The 22,735-nt window shown below is 35.8% G+C and overlaps 1 protein-coding gene across 1 annotated transcript; it reads right to left on the bottom strand.

Moving 5' to 3' along the window:
* Nucleotides 1–863: 863 nt before the first annotated feature.
* LOC142343310 (pumilio homolog 3-like) lies at nt 864–22,426 on the bottom strand. Its single transcript, XM_075395138.1, has 5 exons — nt 21,823–22,426; nt 21,329–21,618; nt 3,616–3,972; nt 2,755–3,235; nt 864–1,244 (listed from the first exon to the last, which is right to left on the bottom strand). The coding sequence occupies exons 1-5, from the start codon at nt 22,391–22,393 to the stop codon at nt 961–963; spliced, it is 1,983 nt and encodes a 660-aa protein (XP_075251253.1). The 5' UTR covers nt 22,394–22,426; the 3' UTR covers nt 864–960.
* Nucleotides 22,427–22,735: the final 309 nt, after the last annotated feature.

The following is a 22,735-nucleotide window of genomic DNA, read 5'->3' on the forward strand; positions in this document are numbered from 1 at the left end:
CCCTTATTTAACCAAAATCGCCAACAAATTATGAAATTAAAAACGTCCAAATACGAATGGAAAAAATGCAACATCGAATTTGATGCAACATCGAAATGCCATTCTGTGCATTCACAAGTAAACAATGACGAAAAAGGTGTGAATGTAGCCTAAAAGAAAGTGAAACCTTACGTTTCTAAATTTGGTTTATCTATTGCCTGAAACGCATGAATATAGGCTAAGTTTTTTGGTGATTGAAACACCTAGTAATTCATTAAACGGAACACATACAGGACACAAATGAATATTAAATTTTGTCTTTAACCAGTTTCTGTGCATCCTAAAACAGCTTCCTAAAATAGACGTCTAATGCATGAACTAAGTTAACCAAATAGTAAATTTTTCTACAACATCCTAATTTTTAGGCCTAACTAGTTCAAAATTTCACAATATCCGATTTCAACAAAACGATTATGCAAAATTACTCATTGACTCGCCTTAAGTTGCTCCCAACTTTGTGGGCGAAAACAGACTTAAGTCGAGCCTAAGAATTCACTCATCGCTGTTTAAACATTTTAGTGAATTAAAGTTTGTTCCATATGGTCGTGAAATTCCTTTTTCTGATCTCCAATGTCATCAAATCTTATTAAGTCAATTTGGCTGCTTCATTTATTCAGCCAACCTTTACATTTAGTTCATTAGGCAAATCCATAATCACTGTCATCGATTACCTCGTTAACAGTTCGCTAAGGTTTAATTTTCACGTCATTGATGAACTTTCTGACCAGCTCAAATTGCAAAGGAAACCCAGAATTATTTATTCAGATACCGGTAATATCGCCCATAAAGTACGTAGCTTCTAGGTAGGGATGGGGAAAAGAGAACAGCGACTCCAAATTGTATTTGTACCAGTTATCAAATTGCAGACAACTATTTCAAGCTAAAAGCCAATTGCATTCACTTCTTTAAAAGTTCAATTGATTAAAGTTTATCTGGAATCACAGTTTGAAGTTTCCTCTTAAACTTCTCATCTTTCTCAGCCAGAATACGCAGCACGTTCAACTTCCTCGACTGTTCACTCCATCCTTTCAAAACGTCTTTTTCAAATTCGTTCACTTTGGGCAACATCATTTGGGCGAATTCGTCTCGATTAGGGTGGCCATCTTTCAGGATACCCTTAACTACCGAGTAGCTCAAGAATGAAGTTAGAAATTCGTCCGTTTCGAAACACAAGCTGCTTATTTTCTCTAGTAGTGGTTGCTTCACTAAAACAAGAAACATAGCCGGCAGATTGCCGGAATAGCTGCGAAAGAATAGACCCGCGTGCCATATAATCGAGATAGAAACAGATACTGATCTAAATTGAAAAAAAAAATCGACGCCGCAAAAAAACTAGGTAAAAAACATTCAGCGATAAATTAATAAAGCCTGTTAAATTTCATTCCACAGAAGCCTCTGATTAGGGACCTTAACTGCACAAATGAGTTCATTTGACCGTAAACAAATTCAAATTAAACTTAAGTTTTAAGTGCAAAAGTCATTTTATTGAGTGAGGTAAGTCACGTATGATCAAAATCTAATCACGCAAATAACCTAAAAACTTTTGCTAAAGCGAGTGAGAAATGACGTCACGCGCGCAAATTCCGTTAGTGAGAGGAAGAAGTCATTCAGAAAATTTGACTTTTTTAGCTTTGCTGTGTGAACAAATGTAAAACGAAAAAAGAGCGTCAGACGACGAAACAAAAAAACATAGCAGGACAAGTCCTGAAGCACAATTCAAAGAATTTTCATTGACTAAACAGAAAAACTAGACCTAGAATGGACTATGAGTGAATTGAGAAAACCATTTTTTAAAAAATCAGAACAAAAAAATAAGAAAAAGAAAATCAATATCAAAATGCCACATGTGAACAAAAAAACCACTAGCGAGAAATGAAAATTTCATTCAAACAAAAAACTAGGCCTAGAATGAGCTGTGAATGGATTGGGAAAACCATTTAGAAAAAAATCTGATCCAAAAAATCGAAAAAACAGCAAAAATCAGAGTGAAATTGCCGCATGAGAACAAAAAACCACAAGCGAGAAAGCGAATTTTTGTTCAAACACCGTTTTCTCACTCTACTTTAAAATTAGAGCGAAAAAAATTCACGCCGCAAAACCACTCGCTTTTTCGCTCCATTTCCTGTTTCGGCGTGACCAAAATCACTACGCCAATTTGACTTCAAAAATCATGAAAATGTGTGAACGGATCTTAAAAAAAAAAAAGACAGCGCCCCAATACAATTCAAATTCTTTGAATTGTAAAAAAACCAAGAGCACCGCAATATAGCTTCGCTCAGCTTACAGCTTCGCAGCTATAATAAAACACATACAACATTCGGGATTAATCGGGCATAAATACGTCAAGTTAGAAGTTGTCACAATTTTTTTCACTGCAATTTCAGTTACGATACGTTGCTAGCAGTATTTCTTCACAACTAATAACCAAAATACAAACTAACACTTCGAAAGAGCTATTTGAACCAAATTTAACTCAACTTTCGACTTCTTTCAAGTCAGTTTTCTTTTCACGTAATTCTAGCATTTTTTTTTGTACCAACGCGGTTTCTCCATTCAAAAAAATTAGCATGACCTTGATTATATTGCTTTACATTTAGATCTGAATTCTTTTGCTGCCCCGACATCGGGTTTCCATGTCAACACGTGTACAGGAGGCCTTAAAAGTGACTTTTAGAATAAACGAGACTTACAATACTAGTAATCCTGTAAACATACCTGAATTTTCGACATAATCGCTGCTGAGAAAAGCAGATGTTAACTGATAATTCGTCTTGTCCTCCAACGCCCCGCTACTTTCTTCCAACTTTGAACAGAGATACTGCTGCACTGTTAACTGCATAACTTGTGCACACTCCTTATACCTCACTTCTTTCGGCTTTCTGCTATTGTCATTCGAGTCACCGAGTGACAAAAACTCTCGTATCTCGGCATTGAACAGCAAACTGTACCTTGGACAAATAGCGTATATAACAGACCTAAGTCCGTACGTGTTTGTAATAATCTGCGAAAACTGCTTTAAAAGTGGTTGTAGAACTGAGATGTTGATCAGTTTCGTGTCATCCACGCAGTCTAAGATGGCACATATGATAAGGTATGCACTCTCGTGTTGACTTATCTCCACTATCTTCTCTTTGAACATCTTCAAAATTGCTTTTCTGTCCTTCGCATCCGAATACCATAATGCGTACACCACAATCTGAGCATCAAATATACATGCTTAATAAAAAACCTTTATAACTAGAACCCTTTATAAATGGCCGAAAACGGGGATTTATACCGCTTGCTAACAAAAATCATTTTAGTTCCATCTCAAATCCCATTAAAATTTAGAACTTCTTCATTGTCTCCCCCCCCCCCCCAACGTACAAAGTGATCACCTATGATCAATACTGCAGCACTCTCTATTGGTATTTCAGTTGAATCTCTAATCCTAAATCCTATCAAGATATACTCAACACAGTCAATGCAGAATCACGCATTCATTTGTTCAAACAATCGTTAAAAAGTTGGCATGTATACAGGAAACAGCAAAGTCTATTTTCATATCCGTGAATTGATTTAATTTAGTGGCCTTACCTTTGCTCCATTTGGAGTGTGTGCCATTTGAATGAGCCAATCTCTGCACAAGGGCACAATCTCGCCAATCACAGCCTTTCCATCTTGCACCTGTTTTGCGGGTTGTTCACCATCTTCAAACAACCCTTCTTCAGTTATATTCTTCCTCTCATCGCCTTCCTTCTCCTTTTCATTTTCAACTGAAGATGCGGATTTATTTGTTGACGATGATGAATTTTGCAGAACATTGAAGTATTCGAGGATAATTTTATGAGCAAATGAGTGTCTAACTGAGTTGGTGGACACACATTTGAGGATGAATGCTTTCACTGTTGATAGGACTGGACTGCGCAAATGGGGACTCTTATCCAGGAGCATCTACAGTTAGACAAAATTCATTTTAGAAGACCAAATAAAGCATACAAAAGTAACTCACAATGCACAGACGCCAATTCATTCTGACCTGCTTGCCAAAACCTTTAATCTCAGAAGAGCTCGAACTTGTAAAAATCGATGAGCAAAATTGGAAATTGGGGGAAGCATACTTAGGGTAAAGCAGCCTAACTTTTTAACTTTGAAAATCCAACTTTTCCACATCTGAGAACGATCGCGCCAATGAACTATGAATTCCGAGAAAAGCTGCACTTTACAAAAATTAACGAGCACGACACGAGCCAAATTGTGCAAAGGCGTTTTTTACAGTGATTGCAATTACAGGCATAACATCCCTCCAAAAATAAAGACGATAAGATCCCTAAAAACAACGCTTCAAACCCTCTCGATATAACCAGGCAAAATGAAACGGCCTTTTCTCTCAAAACCCCTAATTTAGATGCATCGAAATGATTATCCAATCCTATGCAAAAGTAGCATCAAAATACTGAACAATTGCTCCAATGAAAATAATCATTGCTCTAAAACAAACCTTTAGAAATGAATATATTCTGCTTCGATCCCCCAGTGTTTTTATGCCCAATTTAATTTTAATTTATATGTTATATAGCACATTATTGTGTAAAAAAACACGTGAGTCTGGCGGATGTAAAAGTTATATGCCCATAAAACTGGGGGGGGGGGGATAACAGATCCAAAAATATATACAATTAAGATCCTCGCACCATTTCCCGCAAAAAAAAACGAAACATAATGTTGGCCAATAATAGCAAAGCATGAGCAGAGCCGCTCTTAAATAGAAACGCTACAAGAGCCCTGTTAATAAAAGAGTTGCTATCCTAGCTAAAAAAACAATATCAGTTTGGAAAATCAGCAGGAGACGAGACTACTTCTGGGGATTTTATGCAATTCATAAAATTCAATTTTCGACGTTTCTCTATTATGTACAAAAACAGCACAGCTCATTCTAGGAAAACCAGGTGGTAGTAAGCGAGGAGAAAAAGTTGAGCAGTAGCCTCTTTGGATGCCCATCCCAAGTGATACAAAATGCTCATAATCACACCCCAATTTGTCTAGAACCAATAAACAAACCGACTAATGTCGGAAGAATTGCTCTCGAACGACAGGCGGGTGCAAAAACATTTAACCCCCACCGGGATTCGAAACATTGAACTCCCGCTTTATAACCATATGCACTACCAACTGTGTTATTTGGCGCTTACTATTTCTATGCTGCAACCAGCTTTATATTAGCAACAAGAGTGAGAGCAATAGAGATCATTCACAAATGAAGAACGAAAGCGTGAAAGTCACCTGAAAAGTTAAAGAATGTTTTAGAACAAAAGCGCAAAACAAAGCACAAAATTTGCATAAAAAAGACCAACACGTTTACAATAATTGCAATGAGTTTCGTTCAAGAGCAACTAGACAAAAAGCAAAAATATTGCTGTTCATACACCCAAACTTTGGGCTAGGAACTTGATATACTGGATTTCATTTAGACAAAATTGGCCGAAAAATACTTTTTTCCAATCGATACAAAAAGAGTACCACTTAAATGCTTTTCCAAAAACTGAACAGATACATCCGATGTTTGAAAAATAAGGCTTATGCTTTCTTTTCATTTTTCAATTTTTTTTTGCTTTTCCACGGCACCAAATAACTTAAAACTGTCCCAAAATCTAGCCTGTAAGCCTAATTAAACTTTTCTGTTTTAATTCTGTATTAATTCATGGTATCACAGCTTTGAAGAAATATCGTGCTGAACACATTTGTTGAAACTACTAAAATTTTAAATTGACTGTACCCTACGGTTTTGGAACCACATTACAATTTCATTGGAAGTGACAAACTTTCAAATTCCTTTGCAGAAAATTAAAAGCATTAATTGGCTCTACTTAAAGCTAAAAACAAACCATTCTTAAACATTTAGTAATATACTGAAAAAGTTTCAATTCTGGTGTCAGGACAGTATACCCAATGCCACTATACCCAAGGCCATAATACCCAACGCATTGTGAAATTTTTGTTCATTAACCCGACTACCAATTAGCAGTCGCTATTACTAGTATGTTCCAACGTACTTAATGGCCATGGCCATACCTCAGCAGTCCGTGGGACTTGATATGAAACTATCAACCAACCATGGGATTATATTATCCGCTTGAGTATGTTTTTGACGCTAAAACTATTTTGGCGCTAAGAAGACTACTCGCCATGATCCAAGGAAATGCGCCAATGAGTTCAACCAACAATACATTCCACACCCCAAGAAAAATTAAAAACAGAAGAGAAATACACAAAAAAAATAAGGAAACTGAAAATCGAGGGCAGAATGTTCAAGTGTTACACAGTGAAAGAAGCAATCAGAGTCAAAAAGAAAAGAAAGACGCTGGGCCCAGATAGAATAGCGCCAATTCCCTCACATCATCTAGGCTCCATAGCAGGGAGATACCTCACTGACACCATAAACCGTCCTTTAAACAGTGCAAACACCCCAACAACTGGAAATTTGGCCGAGTTATACCCCTACACAAGCCAGGAAACCCCATAGAAGAATCTAAAAGCTTCAGACAAATTGCACTCCTCTCCCTCATTGCAACACTAACAGAAACTTTTACTAAGTGACTTTATAGAATATCCACTCAAAGAACAACAGCATGTCTTTAGAACTGACCACTCCACAAAAACAGCTCTGGAAATTGTCACCAACAATATAGAAAAAGGCCCCAATCAAAAGAAACCCGGCAACCGTAATCTACTAGTAGCCGTAGACAACGCCGCCGCCTTCTACACATTCGATCACAAACTACTAATAAGCGACGTACTCGAGGTAGTACTACCGAATAGAACTAAAAGATGGGTCGCTTCATACTTACAGGACAGGTTTTCGAACATAGAATATAACAATAAAAAATCAAAGCGTAAAAGTCAAACAGGGTGTCCCACAAAGTGGTGTATTATAGCCAATGCTCTTCAACATCTGCATGAAACATATAAAACATTGAAACATATAAACATCAGGTCTTCCGCTGATGATAGAACTTTAAATACATCTCACGCACAGGTTGACAAATTACGTGACATGGTAACTCCATACCTAAACATAACTGACTAACGTCGGGCCAATTGCTCTCAAACAACCAGCGAGCGGTTGAATTCATCAGCAGCTAGCCACGGTTTAGTGAGGCCAGTCTTAGCTTGATTTGACTCAAAAAACTTTCTAGCCTTTTTAGTAAAAAAAAAAATCAAACAAAAATGATATTTAGAATATTTGCAAAATATTGCAAAATGTTTGAAAAGGTTCCATATTTTGCAGTGAAAAAGTTCAAAACTATTTTTTGTCTCTGGAGTTATGTCAGGTAATCCATCTGAAAGACTTGAAAAGCTTCGTTGGCCAGTAATGATAGCTAAACAAAAATGTTCAAAAAATTTGCAAACAATCGCAAATTTTAACAAAATTCCAAGTTATTAAAATATTCAAAAGAATCACATTGTCTCAAGAGACTATCCAATATCCCTATTTTAAGCTTTAAAAAGTTTCACTGGGTCATCGACATCCATAAAATTGGAACATGATAAAATTTCCAAAAATTTGAGAAAAACTAAATTTTATCAAAAAATTGCTAAAGCTGGAATCATTGAAATAATGATAACCATACCATTAATTCTAGAAACTATGCAACAGCTTATCATCAAGCCTTGGATGAGGTCCCAAAGACCCTGGTGCCGGAAAAACTGATTAAAAAAATCAAAAAGACTTCAAAAAAAAAATGAAAAAATTGCAAGTTTTATAAAAAAAATCGCTAAAATCTGTCATATAATAAAAATGAAAGCTATCCCACGGAAAACAAAATATTTTCAGTAACTTAATATCAAAACCTGAAGGACGTTCTCTGGTCCCTGCGTCTAAAAAGACGAATAATGAAAATCAAATGTCAAAAATTGAAAAAATTTGAAGGTTTTGTCAAAAAAATGCTAAAAATCGTAATTTTAAAATGTTACCACTAGAAACCATGCAGAAACCTATTATAAAACCCTAGACAAAGTTCATTGACACCTAGGGCTGAAAAAAAAACAGAAAAATGACAAAAAATTTTCAAAAAGCTTGAAAAAAAAAATTGAAAACTAGTATAAAATTGCGTGGTTTTAGCGATCGGCTGTCCGAACGTAGCCACGGGGGAGGCGGGGGGGGGGGGGGTGATCCACGGGAGGCTGCTGCGGAGGTGGTGGGCAACAGCGCTGTGGGGGGGCAACAGTGGTGGGGGGGTCAACAGCGGGGGTGTCTTAAACCACTAAGAACTGTCCTTCACTCCATAAGTATAAGTCCCCAGACAGTCTGAGCTGAAAAGCTCTAAGACCACTTAATGTCAGCTGATTTATCCCGCTTTTGAGGACGAAAAGTTAAAAGCGTCAGACTAAAAATCGGTCAAGCGAAAAATCGCATAAAAAAGACCGACGGGACTAATATAATTGCTACAAACTTCATTAGAGAGCAATTAAAAACTTTATACGACTGGCTAGAGTCAAGAAAACTTCAGTTAATAGCTGAAAAATCAAGTACAACTGTTCACAGCCTGGAGCAAGGAGGCCAAGTTTGACCCACACCTCATTATCAACAATATAGCAATACCAGTAAAGTCAAAAGTACTGGGTGTTAATTTCGATAGTATGCTCAATTTTGAAGAACATGTAGGAAGCACCAAATAGAAATCACAACACCGCAAAAACATAACAAAAAAAGATTGCTGGTAGCGACTCGGCTCTACAAATGAGACTCTCAGTGGATTGCAAAGCCATCGGTCGGAGCGTCCTGAACTATGGTGCTCCCAATTGGGCTTCAACATCAGCAACTAAAACGAATCACCTGCAAACGCAACAAAACAATACTCTTCGCGCAATTACTGGCTGTGTAAAATTGTTTGACATCAATGAATTACACAGTGAGAGTGAAATGCTGCCTGTCAAAGCTCACACAGAAAAGTTAGCACAGCAATTCAGTTATCACTTAATAGCAGTTGTCAGAGCCATCGTGCTGATCATAAAACAACCTCCTCAACAAGTTTTCGTCCCATGAAACCGACGCTAAATGATACTTATAGGGACAGCGTGAAACAACACACAAACAATAAAGAGCACCTCCTGGTCCCATAACCCCGGGACCGCATGTCATTCACCATGGCGTAGATGCAGAAAGGTCGCTGCACGACAAGCAAGTTGTGGATAGGCAGTCACACACTACTAATAATATATCTATTATTATTATGGTACAAATGCAACTAGGGCGACAGTTAAAAACAGCAATAAGCGCCTGTATCCCGCCCAAATTACCTTTCTCAATATTATTTAAATTCCTTGAAATTTTTTAAGCGGATTCTTAGCGTTCGATTGTACAAATAAAAAAAAGAATGCCGGTTAATAAACAAAATTTTACATTAAAAATTGTATGCTTTTTTTAATTGAATCTTTGAGTAAATTTTTGCTGCATATTTTGCCCTTTAACCATTCAATAGAGTCTATTTTATATCAAAATGTTGCAGTTGATTGCTTTACTTTCCAATTTTTTATCAACTCGAGTTCGAATATTATTATTTCATTACTTATCAATATTGCACTTCGCGATGTTATCATTATCCTGTTCATGTCAACAGCAAGTTTGAAATGAGCAAACAACCACCAATATGTTTTCTGTTTGCTTTCAGCTTTTACGGTGGATAAAAAAATAAGCTAAATAGCACAAGCAACTGCACAAGCAAAAAGGAAAAAGGAAAAGTTGATACAAGAAATTTTGAAACTAAGAAGAAAATAAAAGAACTTAATAGTAGTTTGCAACAATATGAAATAGATGAGCTCAGGAAAGATGTAAAATTATATAAAGAGAAAGCTGCGCTAATTGAACAAGAAAACAAGGAACTTCGAGCAGCTTTAGACAACGAAAAAAGATTATATGATCAGTCAACGTCAGTAATCATTCACTTGAGAGCTCAAAATGACAAAATACTGACAAAAATTATTGATGGTATCGATGACAATGAACGTAAAGCGTCTGAGAGCGCTAGCAAAAAGTTTTTCCCCAAATTTGTACCTAGGTTTGCTAAAAATTTAGTTATTTCGGACAGCACGTACAAAATTGTAAAACAAAGCGATATCAGTAGCGAAACAGCTATACACTCCTACCCATCTGCAACCATTAATGACGTCAACAGTACTATTGATTCGTATTCAACAGAACAAAGTCGGAAAGCCTTATATTTCACCTTGGGCATAACACTACTGATCAGGGTACAGACGGAAAAAAAGCAGCAGAGCAAATTGGTGACCTGGTTGGCAAAAGTATAACAAAATTCAAACCACATAAGGTTGCCATTTGTAAATTACCTAATGTAAATAGTGGTCTGTACGGAAGAGATGTGAATGACAAAGAAATTAATGAAAACAACAAGGAAGTCAATAATATAGCCCATCAACTTAATGTTGAATTTCAGTCGTGTAAAGAAAATGTCCTGAATTACGATATGGAAAACACAGATATAAGGCATGATGGTGTTCACCCTAATTTAAATGGAATTAGTAAAATGGTAGCAACTCTGAGAAATCACTTGAAAAGGATTGGTTACAATTGTTCAACAAACGATGCCCCTTCGAGACAAATTCCACTAAAGCTCAAAGATTTTTTTGTACCCATGAGAGATGGATGGAATGACAATCGTATTGAATTCTGATACATTTGTGTGACTTCTTAGAAATCATTAAAAATGTTTTATTCGAGATGTAGGTGGATTTTTATCTTGGTTTTAATTTTGATTAAGTTCGCTTTTTTTCGAAAAGATTTAGTTTCTCAGAAGTCACTCAAATTTATGTAAACTTAAAAAACCTAACTGCCGTCACATCGATCAGATCAAAAAAATTTTACTATGGTTCGGAATATTTAACATTAAAAATCTACTCATAATCATCGTAGTTATTCTACAAAAATGTGTTGACATTGAAAGAAACCCAGGTCCATCAAAATTAGATATAACAATTGAAAAGTACAATGGTGGGTGTGGGAGAAAATCGGAGTTTCCCAATTTTTGGTATCTGAATTGTAGAAGCCTCAATAATAAACATGAGCAACTGTCTCGTTTTTTTAAAAATCTTGATGAAACTTCATTCCTAGTTGTTACCGAAACAAAGGATAAATGATAAACTGACATTCCCGAGTTTTATCTGTGCAATAGTCATCACTTCGTTTACCAACCAAGACCATCATAAACTAATGTACAGAGAAGCGGAGGGGTAGGTATTTGGGCTCCCAAACAGTTTAGAGTAAAAATGAGAAATGATTTGAACACAATCAATAGAAGTTTTTTTGAGTCAATGTGGATTGAAAGTGGTAAGCCTTTAACACAAAAACCACTCATTAATGTAAAATACTGCCCCAATGTAAATTTTTCTAACTTTTTGCTGGATGAAATGACTGTAGTAATCTCAAATGAGTATTCGTATACAGATAATCTTCGTATACAGATTTTATTCGGAGATTACAATATAAACTTGTTAGGCGCAAAAGGTAGACGGTCAATTGATATTTCCACAGCAAACAATGGGTTTAGTTACGTTAATGAAACAGAGGCAACACGGAAAAATGGTGAAAATATACGTTAATTGATCACTGTTTTATCTCGAAGAACCAAATTTTTGAAGTCAATATTCTAGAGTCGACTCTTGGAGTTGATCACTTGACAATAATATATCAGTCATCATTAAAGATAGATCACAGTGATAAGAAAAGACAGTTTTTGATACATATTACCAAGAACTATTCAAGATCAAATATCAATCGTGACATTGCGCTGCAAGATTGGTCGCCTATGTACCAGATAAATGAGCCTAACGAAATGTTTTTGAAATTTATCGACATTTTTGAAAAAATACTGAGTTGTCATGCACCATTGAAGTTGGTAAAGTAGTACCAAAAAACAACAAAAGCAATGGTTGTAAAAGGAATTACGTGGTCTCATAACTGAAAAACACCGTCTCTTTAATGCGTGGAAAAACCCAAAACCACTCTTTAATGCGTGGAAAAACCCAAAACCAGAGATTTATAATATTTACAAATCTTTACGCAATTTAGTGAATAGAGAACTAAAAAAAGCTGCATATGATCACATAAAAATTTTTTTCAGCAGCTACCAACTTAAAGAGAACAGTGGAAATTCATCAAAAACAGGATCAACTCCAACAGTCAAATAGAAATTGACAAATTAAAGGAAGGTAGTCATTTTGTTGAGGATGACAGAAAGATTGCCAATATTCTTAACAACTGTTTTGCGAGGCTCGGATTATACACAGGCAAAGACGTTTCTCCAAATCATTCTTCCCTAACATTTGAGGGACCGGAATTTAGCTTCCGACCAGTCACCAGAAAAGAATTGTATAAATTTAATGATAATCTACCTAAGCATAAATTTCCCGGACCGGGCTATATACCAGCATGGGCGCTAAAAGATAGTAAACTGTCTATTGGAAATCATTCACAATTTGTCGTCAATGAATGTATAAACAAAAACACGTTTTCTAATATTTTGAAAACAGCCCATGTTACACCTGTTTATAAGAAAGGAGACCGACTAGAACCAGAAAACTATCGACCCATATCGTTCACACCAACTCTAGCAAAAATTTTTGAGCAATTACTACTTGAACAACTAACTCACCGCCTAACTCTTAATGGTCGATTAACAAGAATAAATTCGGATCTCAAAAGCAAAAGTCCTATCTCGATACTATTATTTCGTTAACTGAAAAAATAAATCAACGCCTTGACGAAAACAAAACTGTTGTCACACTTTTTTTAGACTTAGCAAAGGCTTTCAACTCAATATCTATAGATGTTTTATGGACAAAACAGAAAGGTATGGAATTGGAAAGAATGAAAGAATCTTATTAAACTCCTTCCTTTGTGATAGAAAACAATGTGTAAAAAATGGGATAGCAAAATCAGATTGGGTTGTCATAAATCACGGTGTTCCTCAGGGAACTGTCTTAGGGCCTTTAATTTTTATACTTTATGTCAACGACTTCAGTGAAGCTGTATCAACAAATTGTGATGTATTACAATTTGCCGATGATACAGCAATTCTATCTCATGCACAGAATGAAGCAGATTTGCAGCTAATAGCTGAAGATACATTAAACGAGAGAGATCAATAGATGAAACAAAACAGGTTAAACATGAATGAGGAAAAAACGGAGTTAATGGTGTTCGGGAATGAAAAATTGTCCATCATTGAAACTGTCGAATTCAAGGGATACCGATTGGAAGCATCTGAAAAATGTAGATATTTAGGTGTAATAAATGATAGGGAACTGACATACCAAAATCAACTAAATAAGGTTATCAGTAAAATGGCTTCAGCAATCTGATCATTATATTTGGTTCGTTATCAGGTACCGTTAAAAACAAGACTAAATCTTTTTAAATCACCAGTTTTGTCTCATTTAGATTTTAGTGCGATTTTTTAAAATTTACCATCTTTTTCTATTGACAGAATTAACAAACAGATAAACTGGGGCATAAAAGTTTGCTTTATGAAACCCAAATACGATACTGCCAGAGATCTACTTCTGGAGACTTAAATTCTTCCAGCAGAGCTTCAAATAACAAGGGTGTCATTAAATAGGTTTTTCAATATTCTCCAACAAACAAGAAATCACTCTAAAAATTATTTCAGATTTTTAGAAAACGTGCCAATTATTGCAAACAAACGAACCCATGACATTTTCTTAGAAAAAATGTAAGTCAAAATGGAGTAATGATTCAATTGTTCGTAATTTGGAAAATGGAACACACTTCCAATTACAATTAGAAAAGAAACGTCGAAGACCAAATTTAAACACAAAGTTACAGCGGAAATGCTTAAATGACACGAAAGAGTTCCAATAGACAGAACGGTTGCAGGATTCAAACATATTTTTTATTAAACTATGAAAACTAAGAAAACCGAACCTTAGTTTGTTGAATTAGAAAAACATAACCGACTAACGCCGGGCGAATTGCTCTCAAACGACGGCGAGCGGTTGGCTTCGTCAACAGCTAGCCACGGTTTAGTGACCTCAGGGCACTACATCTTTATCCCGTTTCTGAAGACGAAAGTCAAATGGGTCGGACGAAAAATCGGCCGAGCGAAAAATTGCAAAAAAGACAAACAGGGTGGATAAATTTGCTACAAATTGAGAGCAATTAACAATGGTTTCCTAAAAAGTGTTTGTTAGATCAGTTATGATAAAAAACATTTCAACTATAACTCATTGATAAAAGGGATCATAGATGACATTAAGCAAAGAAGATGATGACATTACGCAAGACATTAATATCTTCAGAACCAATTCATTGTCTCAAGAGACCATCCGGTATCCCTGTTTCAAGCCAGAAATAGTTTTACAGGCTCAAAGATCCATACACTTCAAACACGATAAAAATTTTCCAAAAAATTGAAAAAATTGTTAATTTCATCCAAAAATTTCCTAAACTGGAGTCATAAAAAAACTGATTACCATTCCGTTAACTATGCAGCAGCTTATTATCAAACCTTGGAGGAGGTTCGAGGGCCTTTGTTGCCGGAAAAAATCAAAAACGTGAAAAATTTCAAATATTTTAAAAAATTGCTTAAATTCATGATTTTAAAATCTTGAATAACATTCCATTTCATCTCTAAACTATGCAGTAATATATTATCAAACCCTAGAGGACGTTCCGCGGCCCTTGAGGCTAGAGAAAACTAAGAAATGACAAAAAATTTAAAAAAATTTAAAAAAAATTGCAAGTTTTATAAAAATAAATTGCTGTAACTTGTGATATTAAAGAAGATGAAAATTAATCCATTAGCAACAAAAATTTTCCAGTAACTTATCAAACCCTAACGGAGACTTTCTGACCTTCGAGGTTTTAAGAAATCTGAATAATGAGCATAAAAGTCAAAAATTGGAAAAAAAATGGCTAAAAATATCAAAAATATGCCCAAATTCGTGATGTTAAAATCTTGCAAGACTTTCCATTTAATCTAAAAAATATTCAGTAACGTATTGTCAAACCCTAGAGCAGGTTCCTTGGCTCTTGAGGCTGACAATTTCTAAAACTAAAAAACTTCAAAAAACTTGAAAAAAAGCTAAAAAATTGCTAAAATTTGTAACATTAAAAAGTTGACAAACTATTCCATTGCCATTAAAAATTTGTCAGTAACTTATTATCGAACCCCTGAGGATGTTTCCAGGCCCCTGAGTCTGGAAAGACCTGAATAAGGAAAAAAATGTCAAAAAAATTGAAATTGCACGTTTTGTCAAAAAATTGCTAAAATTCGTGATAGTAAAATGTTGAAACCATTCCATTACAACTAGAAACAATGCAGTAACCTGTTATCGAACCCTAGAGAAGGTTCTTTGACATCTAGGGCTGAAAAAAAACAGAAAAATGACAAAAAATTTTCAAAAAGCTTGAAAAAAATTGTGAAAACTAGTATAAAATTGCGTGGTTTTAGCGATCGGTTGGGGGGGGGGGGGGGATCGCGGGGGGCTGCTGGGGAGGGGGTGGGCAACAGCGCGGTGGTGGTGGGTCAACAGCGGGGGTGTCTTTAACCACTAAGAACTGTCCTTCACTCCATAAGTATAAGTCTCCAAAACAGTCTGAGCTGAAACAGAGCTGAAAAGCTCTAAGACCACTTAATGTCCGCTGGGCGCTACCTGTTTATCCCGCTTTTGAGGACGAAAAGTCAACGAAATAAAATTGCGTTTTTAGCAAGCGGTTGTTGGTCAGTAGCTAGCCACGAAGGGGGGGTGCACCGGGGCAGATTGCCCTTCACACCATAAGTATAAGTATAAGTCTCCTAAACACTTTGAGCTGAAACAGAGCAGAAAGGCTCTAAGAGCACTTAATGCCCGCTGTGCGCTACCTGTTTATCCTGTTTTTGAGGACGAAAAGTCAAAAGCGTCAGACGAAAAATCGGTCAAGCGAAAAATCGCAAAAAAAAAGACCACAGGACTAATATAATTGCTACAAACTTCGTTTGAGAGCAATTAATAATAATGTTTGATTAATAAATTTCTAACATGTAACATTAACCACGTGGTTAGTTTAATTTACATGTTTCAAATTGAAAAAAAGTAGCAGTACGTTCAAGCAGAAAACTTTGAATAACCTGTAAACTTTTGATTTGTTGTTTTTGTGTTCCCGACTTGTCATCAGCATTCTGAATCTCTTCTTGTGCTTTCATTACAAAATATCGGCTGTAAATCTCATGGTACATTGCCGCCCTCTGTCGTTCATTTGCATGGCAATTATACAACTCTTCTACAACGTCATTGATAAATGATAAACTGACATTCCCGAGTTTTATCTGTGCAATAGTCATCACTTCGTTTACCAACCAAGACCATCATAAACTAATGTACAGAGAAGCGGAGGGGTAGGTATTTGGGCTCCCAAACAGTTTACAGTAAAAATGAGAAATGATTTGAACACAATCAATGGAAGTTTTTTTGAGTCAATGTGGATTGAAATTGGTAAGCCTTTAACACAAAAACCACTCATTAATGTAAAATACTGCCCCAATGTAAATTTTTCTAACTTTTTGCTGGATGAAATGACTGTAGTAATCTCAAATGAGTATTCGTATACAGATAATCTTCGTATACAGATTTTATTCGGAGATTACAATATAAACTTGTTAGGCGCAAAAGGTAGACGGTCAATTGATATTTCCACAGCAAACAATGGGTTCAGTTACGTTAATGAAACAGAGGCAACACGGAAAAATGGTGAAAATATACGTTAATTGATCACTGTTTTATCTCGAAGAACCAAATTTTTGAAGTCAATATTCTAGAGTCGACTCTTGGAGTTGATCACTTGACAATAATATATCAGTCATCATTAAAGATAGATCACAGTGATAAGAAAAGACAGTTTTTGATACATATTACCAAGAACTATTCAAGATCAAATATCAATCGTGACATTGCGCTGCAAGATTGGTCGCCTATGTACCAGATAAATGAGCCTAACGAAATGTTTTTGAAATTTATCGACATTTTTGAAAAAATACTGAGTTGTCATGCACCATTGAAGTTGGTAAAGTAGTACCAAAAAACAACAAAAGCAATGGTTGTAAAAGGAATTACGTGGTCTCATAACTGAAAAACACCGTCTCTTTAATGCGTGGAAAAACCCAAAACCACTCTTTAATGCGTGGAAAAACCCAAAACCAGAGATTTATAATATTTACAAATCTTTACGCAATTTAGTGAATAGAGAACTAAAAAAAGCTGCATATGATCACATAAAAATTTTTTTCAGCAGCTACCAACTTAAAGAGAACAGTGGAAATTCATCAAAAACAGGATCAACTCCAACAGTCAAATAGAAATTGACAAATTAAAGGAAGGTAGTCATTTTGTTGAGGATGACAGAAAGATTGCCAATATTCTTAACAACTGTTTTGCGAGGCTCGGATTATACACAGGCAAAGACGTTTCTCCAAATCATTCTTCCCTAACATTTGAGGGACCGGAATTTAGCTTCCGACCAGTCACCAGAAAAGAATTGTATAAATTTAATGATAATCTACCTAAGCATAAATTTCCCGGACCGGGCTATATACCAGCATGGGCGCTAAAAGATAGTAAACTGTCTATTGGAAATCATTTACAATTTGTCGTCAATGAATGTATAAACAAAAACACGTTTTCTAATATTTTGAAAACAGCCCATGTTACACCTGTTTATAAGAAAGGAGACCGACTAGAACCAGAAAACTATCGACCCATATCGTTCACACCAACTCTAGCAAAAATTTTTGAGCAATTACTACTTGAACAACTAACTCACCGCCTAACTCTTAATGGTCGATTAACAAGAATAAATTCGGATCTCAAAAGCAAAAGTCCTATCTCGATACTATTATTTCGTTAACTGAAAAAATAAATCAACGCCTTGACGAAAACAAAACTGTTGTCACACTTTTTTTAGACTTAGCAAAGGCTTTCAACTCAATATCTATAGATGTTTTATGGACAAAACAGAAAGGTATGGAATTGGAAAGAATGAAAGAATCTTATTAAACTCCTTCCTTTGTGATAGAAAACAATGTGTAAAAAATGGGATAGCAAAATCAGATTGGGTTGTCATAAATCACGGTGTTCCTCAGGGAACTGTCTTAGGGCCTTTAATTTTTATACTTTATGTCAACGACTTCAGTGAAGCTGTATCAACAAATTGTGATGTATTACAATTTGCCGATGATACAGCAATTCTATCTCATGCACAGAATGAAGCAGATTTGCAGCTAATAGCTGAAGATACATTAAACAAGAGAGATCAATAGATGAAACAAAACAGGTTAAACATGAATGAGGAAAAAACGGAGTTAATGGTGTTCGGGAATGAAAAATTGTCCATCATTGAAACTGTCGAATTCAAGGGATACCGATTGGAAGCATCTGAAAAATGTAGATATTTAGGTGTAATAAATGATAGGGAACTGACATACCAAAATCAACTAAATAAGGTTATCAGTAAAATGGCTTCAGCAATCTGATCATTATATTTGGTTCGTTATCAGGTACCGTTAAAAACAAGACTAAATCTTTTTAAATCACCAGTTTTGTCTCATTTAGATTTTAGTGCGATTTTTTAAAATTTACCATCTTTTCCTATTGACAGAATTAACAAACAGATAAACTGGGGCATAAAAGTTTGCTTTATGAAACCCAAATACGATACTGCCAGAGATCTACTTCTGGAGACTTAAATTCTTCCAGCAGAGCTTCAAATAACAAGGGTGTCATTAAATAGGTTTTTCAATATTCTCCAACAAACAAGAAATCACTCTAAAAATTATTTCAGATTTTTAGAAAACGTGCCAATTATTGCAAACAAACGAACCCATGACATTTTCTTAGAAAAAATGTAAGTCAAAATGGAGTAATGATTCAATTGTTCGTAACTTTATTGGAAAATGGAACACACTTCCAATTACAATTAGAAAAGAAACGTCGAAGACCAAATTTAAACACAAAGTTACAGCGGAAATGCTTAAATGACACGAAAGAGTTCCAATAGACAGAACGGTTGCAGGATTCAAACATATTTTTTATAAAACTATGAAAACTAAGATAACCGAACCTTAGTTTGTTGAATTAGAAAAACATAACCGACTAACGCCGGGCGAATTGCTCTCAAACGACGGCGAGCGGTTGGCTTCGTCAACAGCTAGCCACGGTTTAGTGACCTCAGGGCACTACATCTTTATCCCGTTTCTGAAGACGAAAGTCAAATGGGTCGGACGAAAAATCGGCCGAGCGAAAAATTGCAAAAAAGACAAACAGGGTGGATAAATTTGCTACAAATTGAGAGCAATTAACAATGGTTTCCTAAAAAGTGTTTGTTAGATCAGTTATGATAAAAAACATTTCAACTATAACTCATTGATAAAAGGGATCATAGATGACATTAAGCAAAGAAGATGATGACATTACGCAAGACATTAATATCTTCAGAACCAATTCATTGTCTCAAGAGACCATCCGGTATCCCTGTTTCAAGCCAGAAATAGTTTTACAGGCTCAAAGATACACTTCAAACACGATAAAAATTTTCCAAAAAATTGAAAAAATTGTTAATTTCATCCAAAAATTTCCTAAACTGGAGTCATAAAAAAACTGATTACCATTCCGTTAACTATGCAGCAGCTTATTATCAAACCTTGGAGGAGGTTCGAGGGCCTTTGTTGCCGGAAAAAATCAAAAACGTGAAAAATTTCAAATATTTTAAAAAATTGCTTAAATTCATGATTTTAAAATCTTGAAGAACATTCCATTTCATCTCTAAACTATGCAGTAATATATTATCAAACCCTAGAGGACGTTCCGCGGCCCTTGAGGCTAGAGAAAACTAAGAAATGACAAAAAAATTTAAAAAAATTTAAAAAAAAATTGCAAGTTTTATAAAAATAAATTGCTGTAACTTGTGATATTAAAGAAGATGAAAATTAATCCATTAGCAACAAAAATTTTCCAGTAACTTATCAAACCCTAACGGAGACTTTCTGACCTTCGAGGTTTTAAGAAATCTGAATAATGAGCATAAAAGTCAAAAATTGGAAAAAAAATGGCTAAAAATATCAAAAATATGCCCAAATTCGTGATGTTAAAATCTTGCAAGACTTTCCATTTAATCTAAAAAATATTCAGTAACGTATTGTCAAACCCTAGAGCAGGTTCCTTGGCTCTTGAGGCTGACAATTTCTAAAACTAAAAAACTTCAAAAAACTTGAAAAAAAGCTAAAAAATTGCTAAAATTTGTAACATTAAAAAGTTGACAAACTATTCCATTGCCATTAAAAATTTGTCAGTAACTTATTATCGAACCCCTGAGGATGTTTCCAGGCTCCTGAGTCTGGAAAGACCTGAATAAGGAAAAAAATGTCAAAAAATTTGAAATTGCACGTTTTGTCAAAAAATTGCTAAAATTCGTGATAGTAAAATGTTGAAACCATTCCATTACAACTAGAAACAATGCAGTAACCTGTTATCGAACCCTAGAGAAGGTTCTTTGACATCTAGGGCTGAAAAAAAACAGAAAAATGACAAAAAATTTTCAAAAAGCTTGAAAAAAATTGTGAAAACTAGTATAAAATTGCGTGGTTTTAGCGATCGGTTGGGGGGGGGGGGCATCGCGGGGGGCTGCTGGGGAGGGGGTGGGCAACAGCGCGGTGGTGGTGGGTCAACAGCGGGGGTGTCTTTAACCACTAAGAACTGTCCTTCACTCCATAAGTATAAGTCTCCAAAACAGTCTGAGCTGAAACAGAGCTGAAAAGCTCTAAGACCACTTAATGTCCGCTGGGCGCTACCTGTTTATCCCGCTTTTGAGGACGAAAAGTCAATGAAATAAAATTGCGTTTTTAGCAAGCGGTTGTTGGTCAGTAGCTAGCCACGAAGGGGGGGTGCACCGGGGCAGATTGCCCTTCACACCATAAGTATAAGTATAAGTCTCCTAAACACTTTGAGCTGAAACAGAGCTGAAAGGCTCTAAGAGCACTTAATGCCCGCTGTGCGCTACCTGTTTATCCTGTTTTTGAGGACGAAAAGTCAAAAGCGTCAGACGAAAAATCGGTCAAGCGAAAAATCGCAAAAAAAAGACCAACAGGACTAATATAATTGCTACAAACTTCGTTTGAGAGCAATTAATAATAATGTTTGATTAATAAATTTCTAACATGTAACATTAACCACGTGGTTAGTTTAATTTACATGTTTCAAATTGAAAAAAAGTAGCAGTACGTTCAAGCAGAAAACTTTGATTAACCTGTAAACTTTTGATTTGTTGTTTTTGTGTTCCCGACTTGTCATCAGCATTCTGAATCTCTTGTTGTGCTTTCATTACAAAATATCGGCTGTAAATCTCATGGTACATTGCCGCCCTCTGTCGTTCATTTGCATGGCAATTATACAACTCTTCTACAACGTCATTGGCTGAACAGTGGAGAAAAAGGTCTCGGATTTTTCCCGTCAAGGATTCCATCAACTTGATTCGCTGAGATTTACTACCATGCCTAACCATCGTCAACGCCATATGCTTCGCATGTCTAGATGTTGCTGTTAAAGACACAATATTGAAACCCAGTAAAACGTCACCATTTAACATTTTTTTAAAATCTTTCCTATTATCGCCCCCCACAAAATTAAAGCCCCCATTATGGTATATTTACAGGTGGTGGGGCTGTACGTTGTATCTTTTGAGCTTAACAGGATTATTCAATTTTCTTATTTTTTTATGCTGAACTGATCAAATGTATTCACCTAATTTTTCGAATGATGTAAACAAGGTGTCGAAGGTTTTTGCTTTTCTGTCTTCACTGGAGCACCTGTATGCCCAGCAAATAACGCGACAGGTATCGTGTGAGTAGCAAAGTTGCAGTAGTTTTTCTTTGTCGGATAATTTCTCCCAGATGCTCTCAGTTAATTCTTTTTTCTTCTTTTTGTCATCTTCATTTCTTAGCAACTCCCACGTTTGCTTGATATCAATTGCTTCATCGTAATACAGTCGGCGTTTTTCGCGCAATTTCTTCTTTTGCTTTTTGGTGAGTTTATCGAATACTTTCTTCTTAAACACTTTGACGCTCGTTTCCGTCTCGACATGGGCATCATTCTCGCGTGCTGACTTTTCATTGTTTTTGACAATTGGGTTGTCAGCTTTGATTCGATTCAAATTAACGTTTCCAGTCTTTCCAGCTTTCTTCAACTTAGAGTACTCTTTGCTCGTTAAATTGGATCCCAAAGCAGCTGAATCAGATAACTTCGTTTTCTTAAAGTTTGATTTAACAATACTTGATTCCTGCATTGTTGCGGTAGAAGATCGTTTCAGTGTCATTATATCTTAAAGAAAAGCTTCAATATGAAAAAGAACGAACAACGATCTGCACTAAGACAACACTCAAGCAAAAAAAATGCGTCAGCTCCTATGTGATTATTATAATCACTTAAACCCTGACCTAGTAATTTCACGTGCATAAACATAACCGACTAACGTCGGGCGAATTGCTCTCCGGCGAGCGGTTGGCTTCGTCAGTAGCTAGCCACGGGGGGGGGGGGGGGAACACTGGGTGGGTACCTGTTTATCCCATTTTTGAGGACGAAAAGTCAAAAGCGTCGAACGAAAAATCGGTCAAGTGAAAAATCGCATAAAAAAGACCGACAGGAGTAATATAATTGC

The sequence above is a fragment of the Convolutriloba macropyga genome, chromosome 7 (genome assembly GCF_964194025.1).
Source record: "Convolutriloba macropyga chromosome 7, txConMacr16.3, whole genome shotgun sequence".
NCBI lineage: Eukaryota > Metazoa > Xenacoelomorpha > Acoela > Convolutidae > Convolutriloba > Convolutriloba macropyga.

Coding starts and splice junctions, on each gene's coding strand:
- LOC142343310 (XM_075395138.1), bottom strand. CDS start 22,393: ATGACACTGAAACGATCTTCTACCGCAACAATGCAGGAATCAAGTATT. Junction 3,236..3,615: donor ACACTCCAAATGGAGCAAAG/GTAAGGCCACTA, acceptor TTTGATGCTCAG/ATTGTGGTGTACGCATTATG. Junction 1,245..2,754: donor CGATTATGTCGAAAATTCAG/GTATGTTTACAG, acceptor TTCTTGTTTTAG/TGAAGCAACCACTACTAGAG.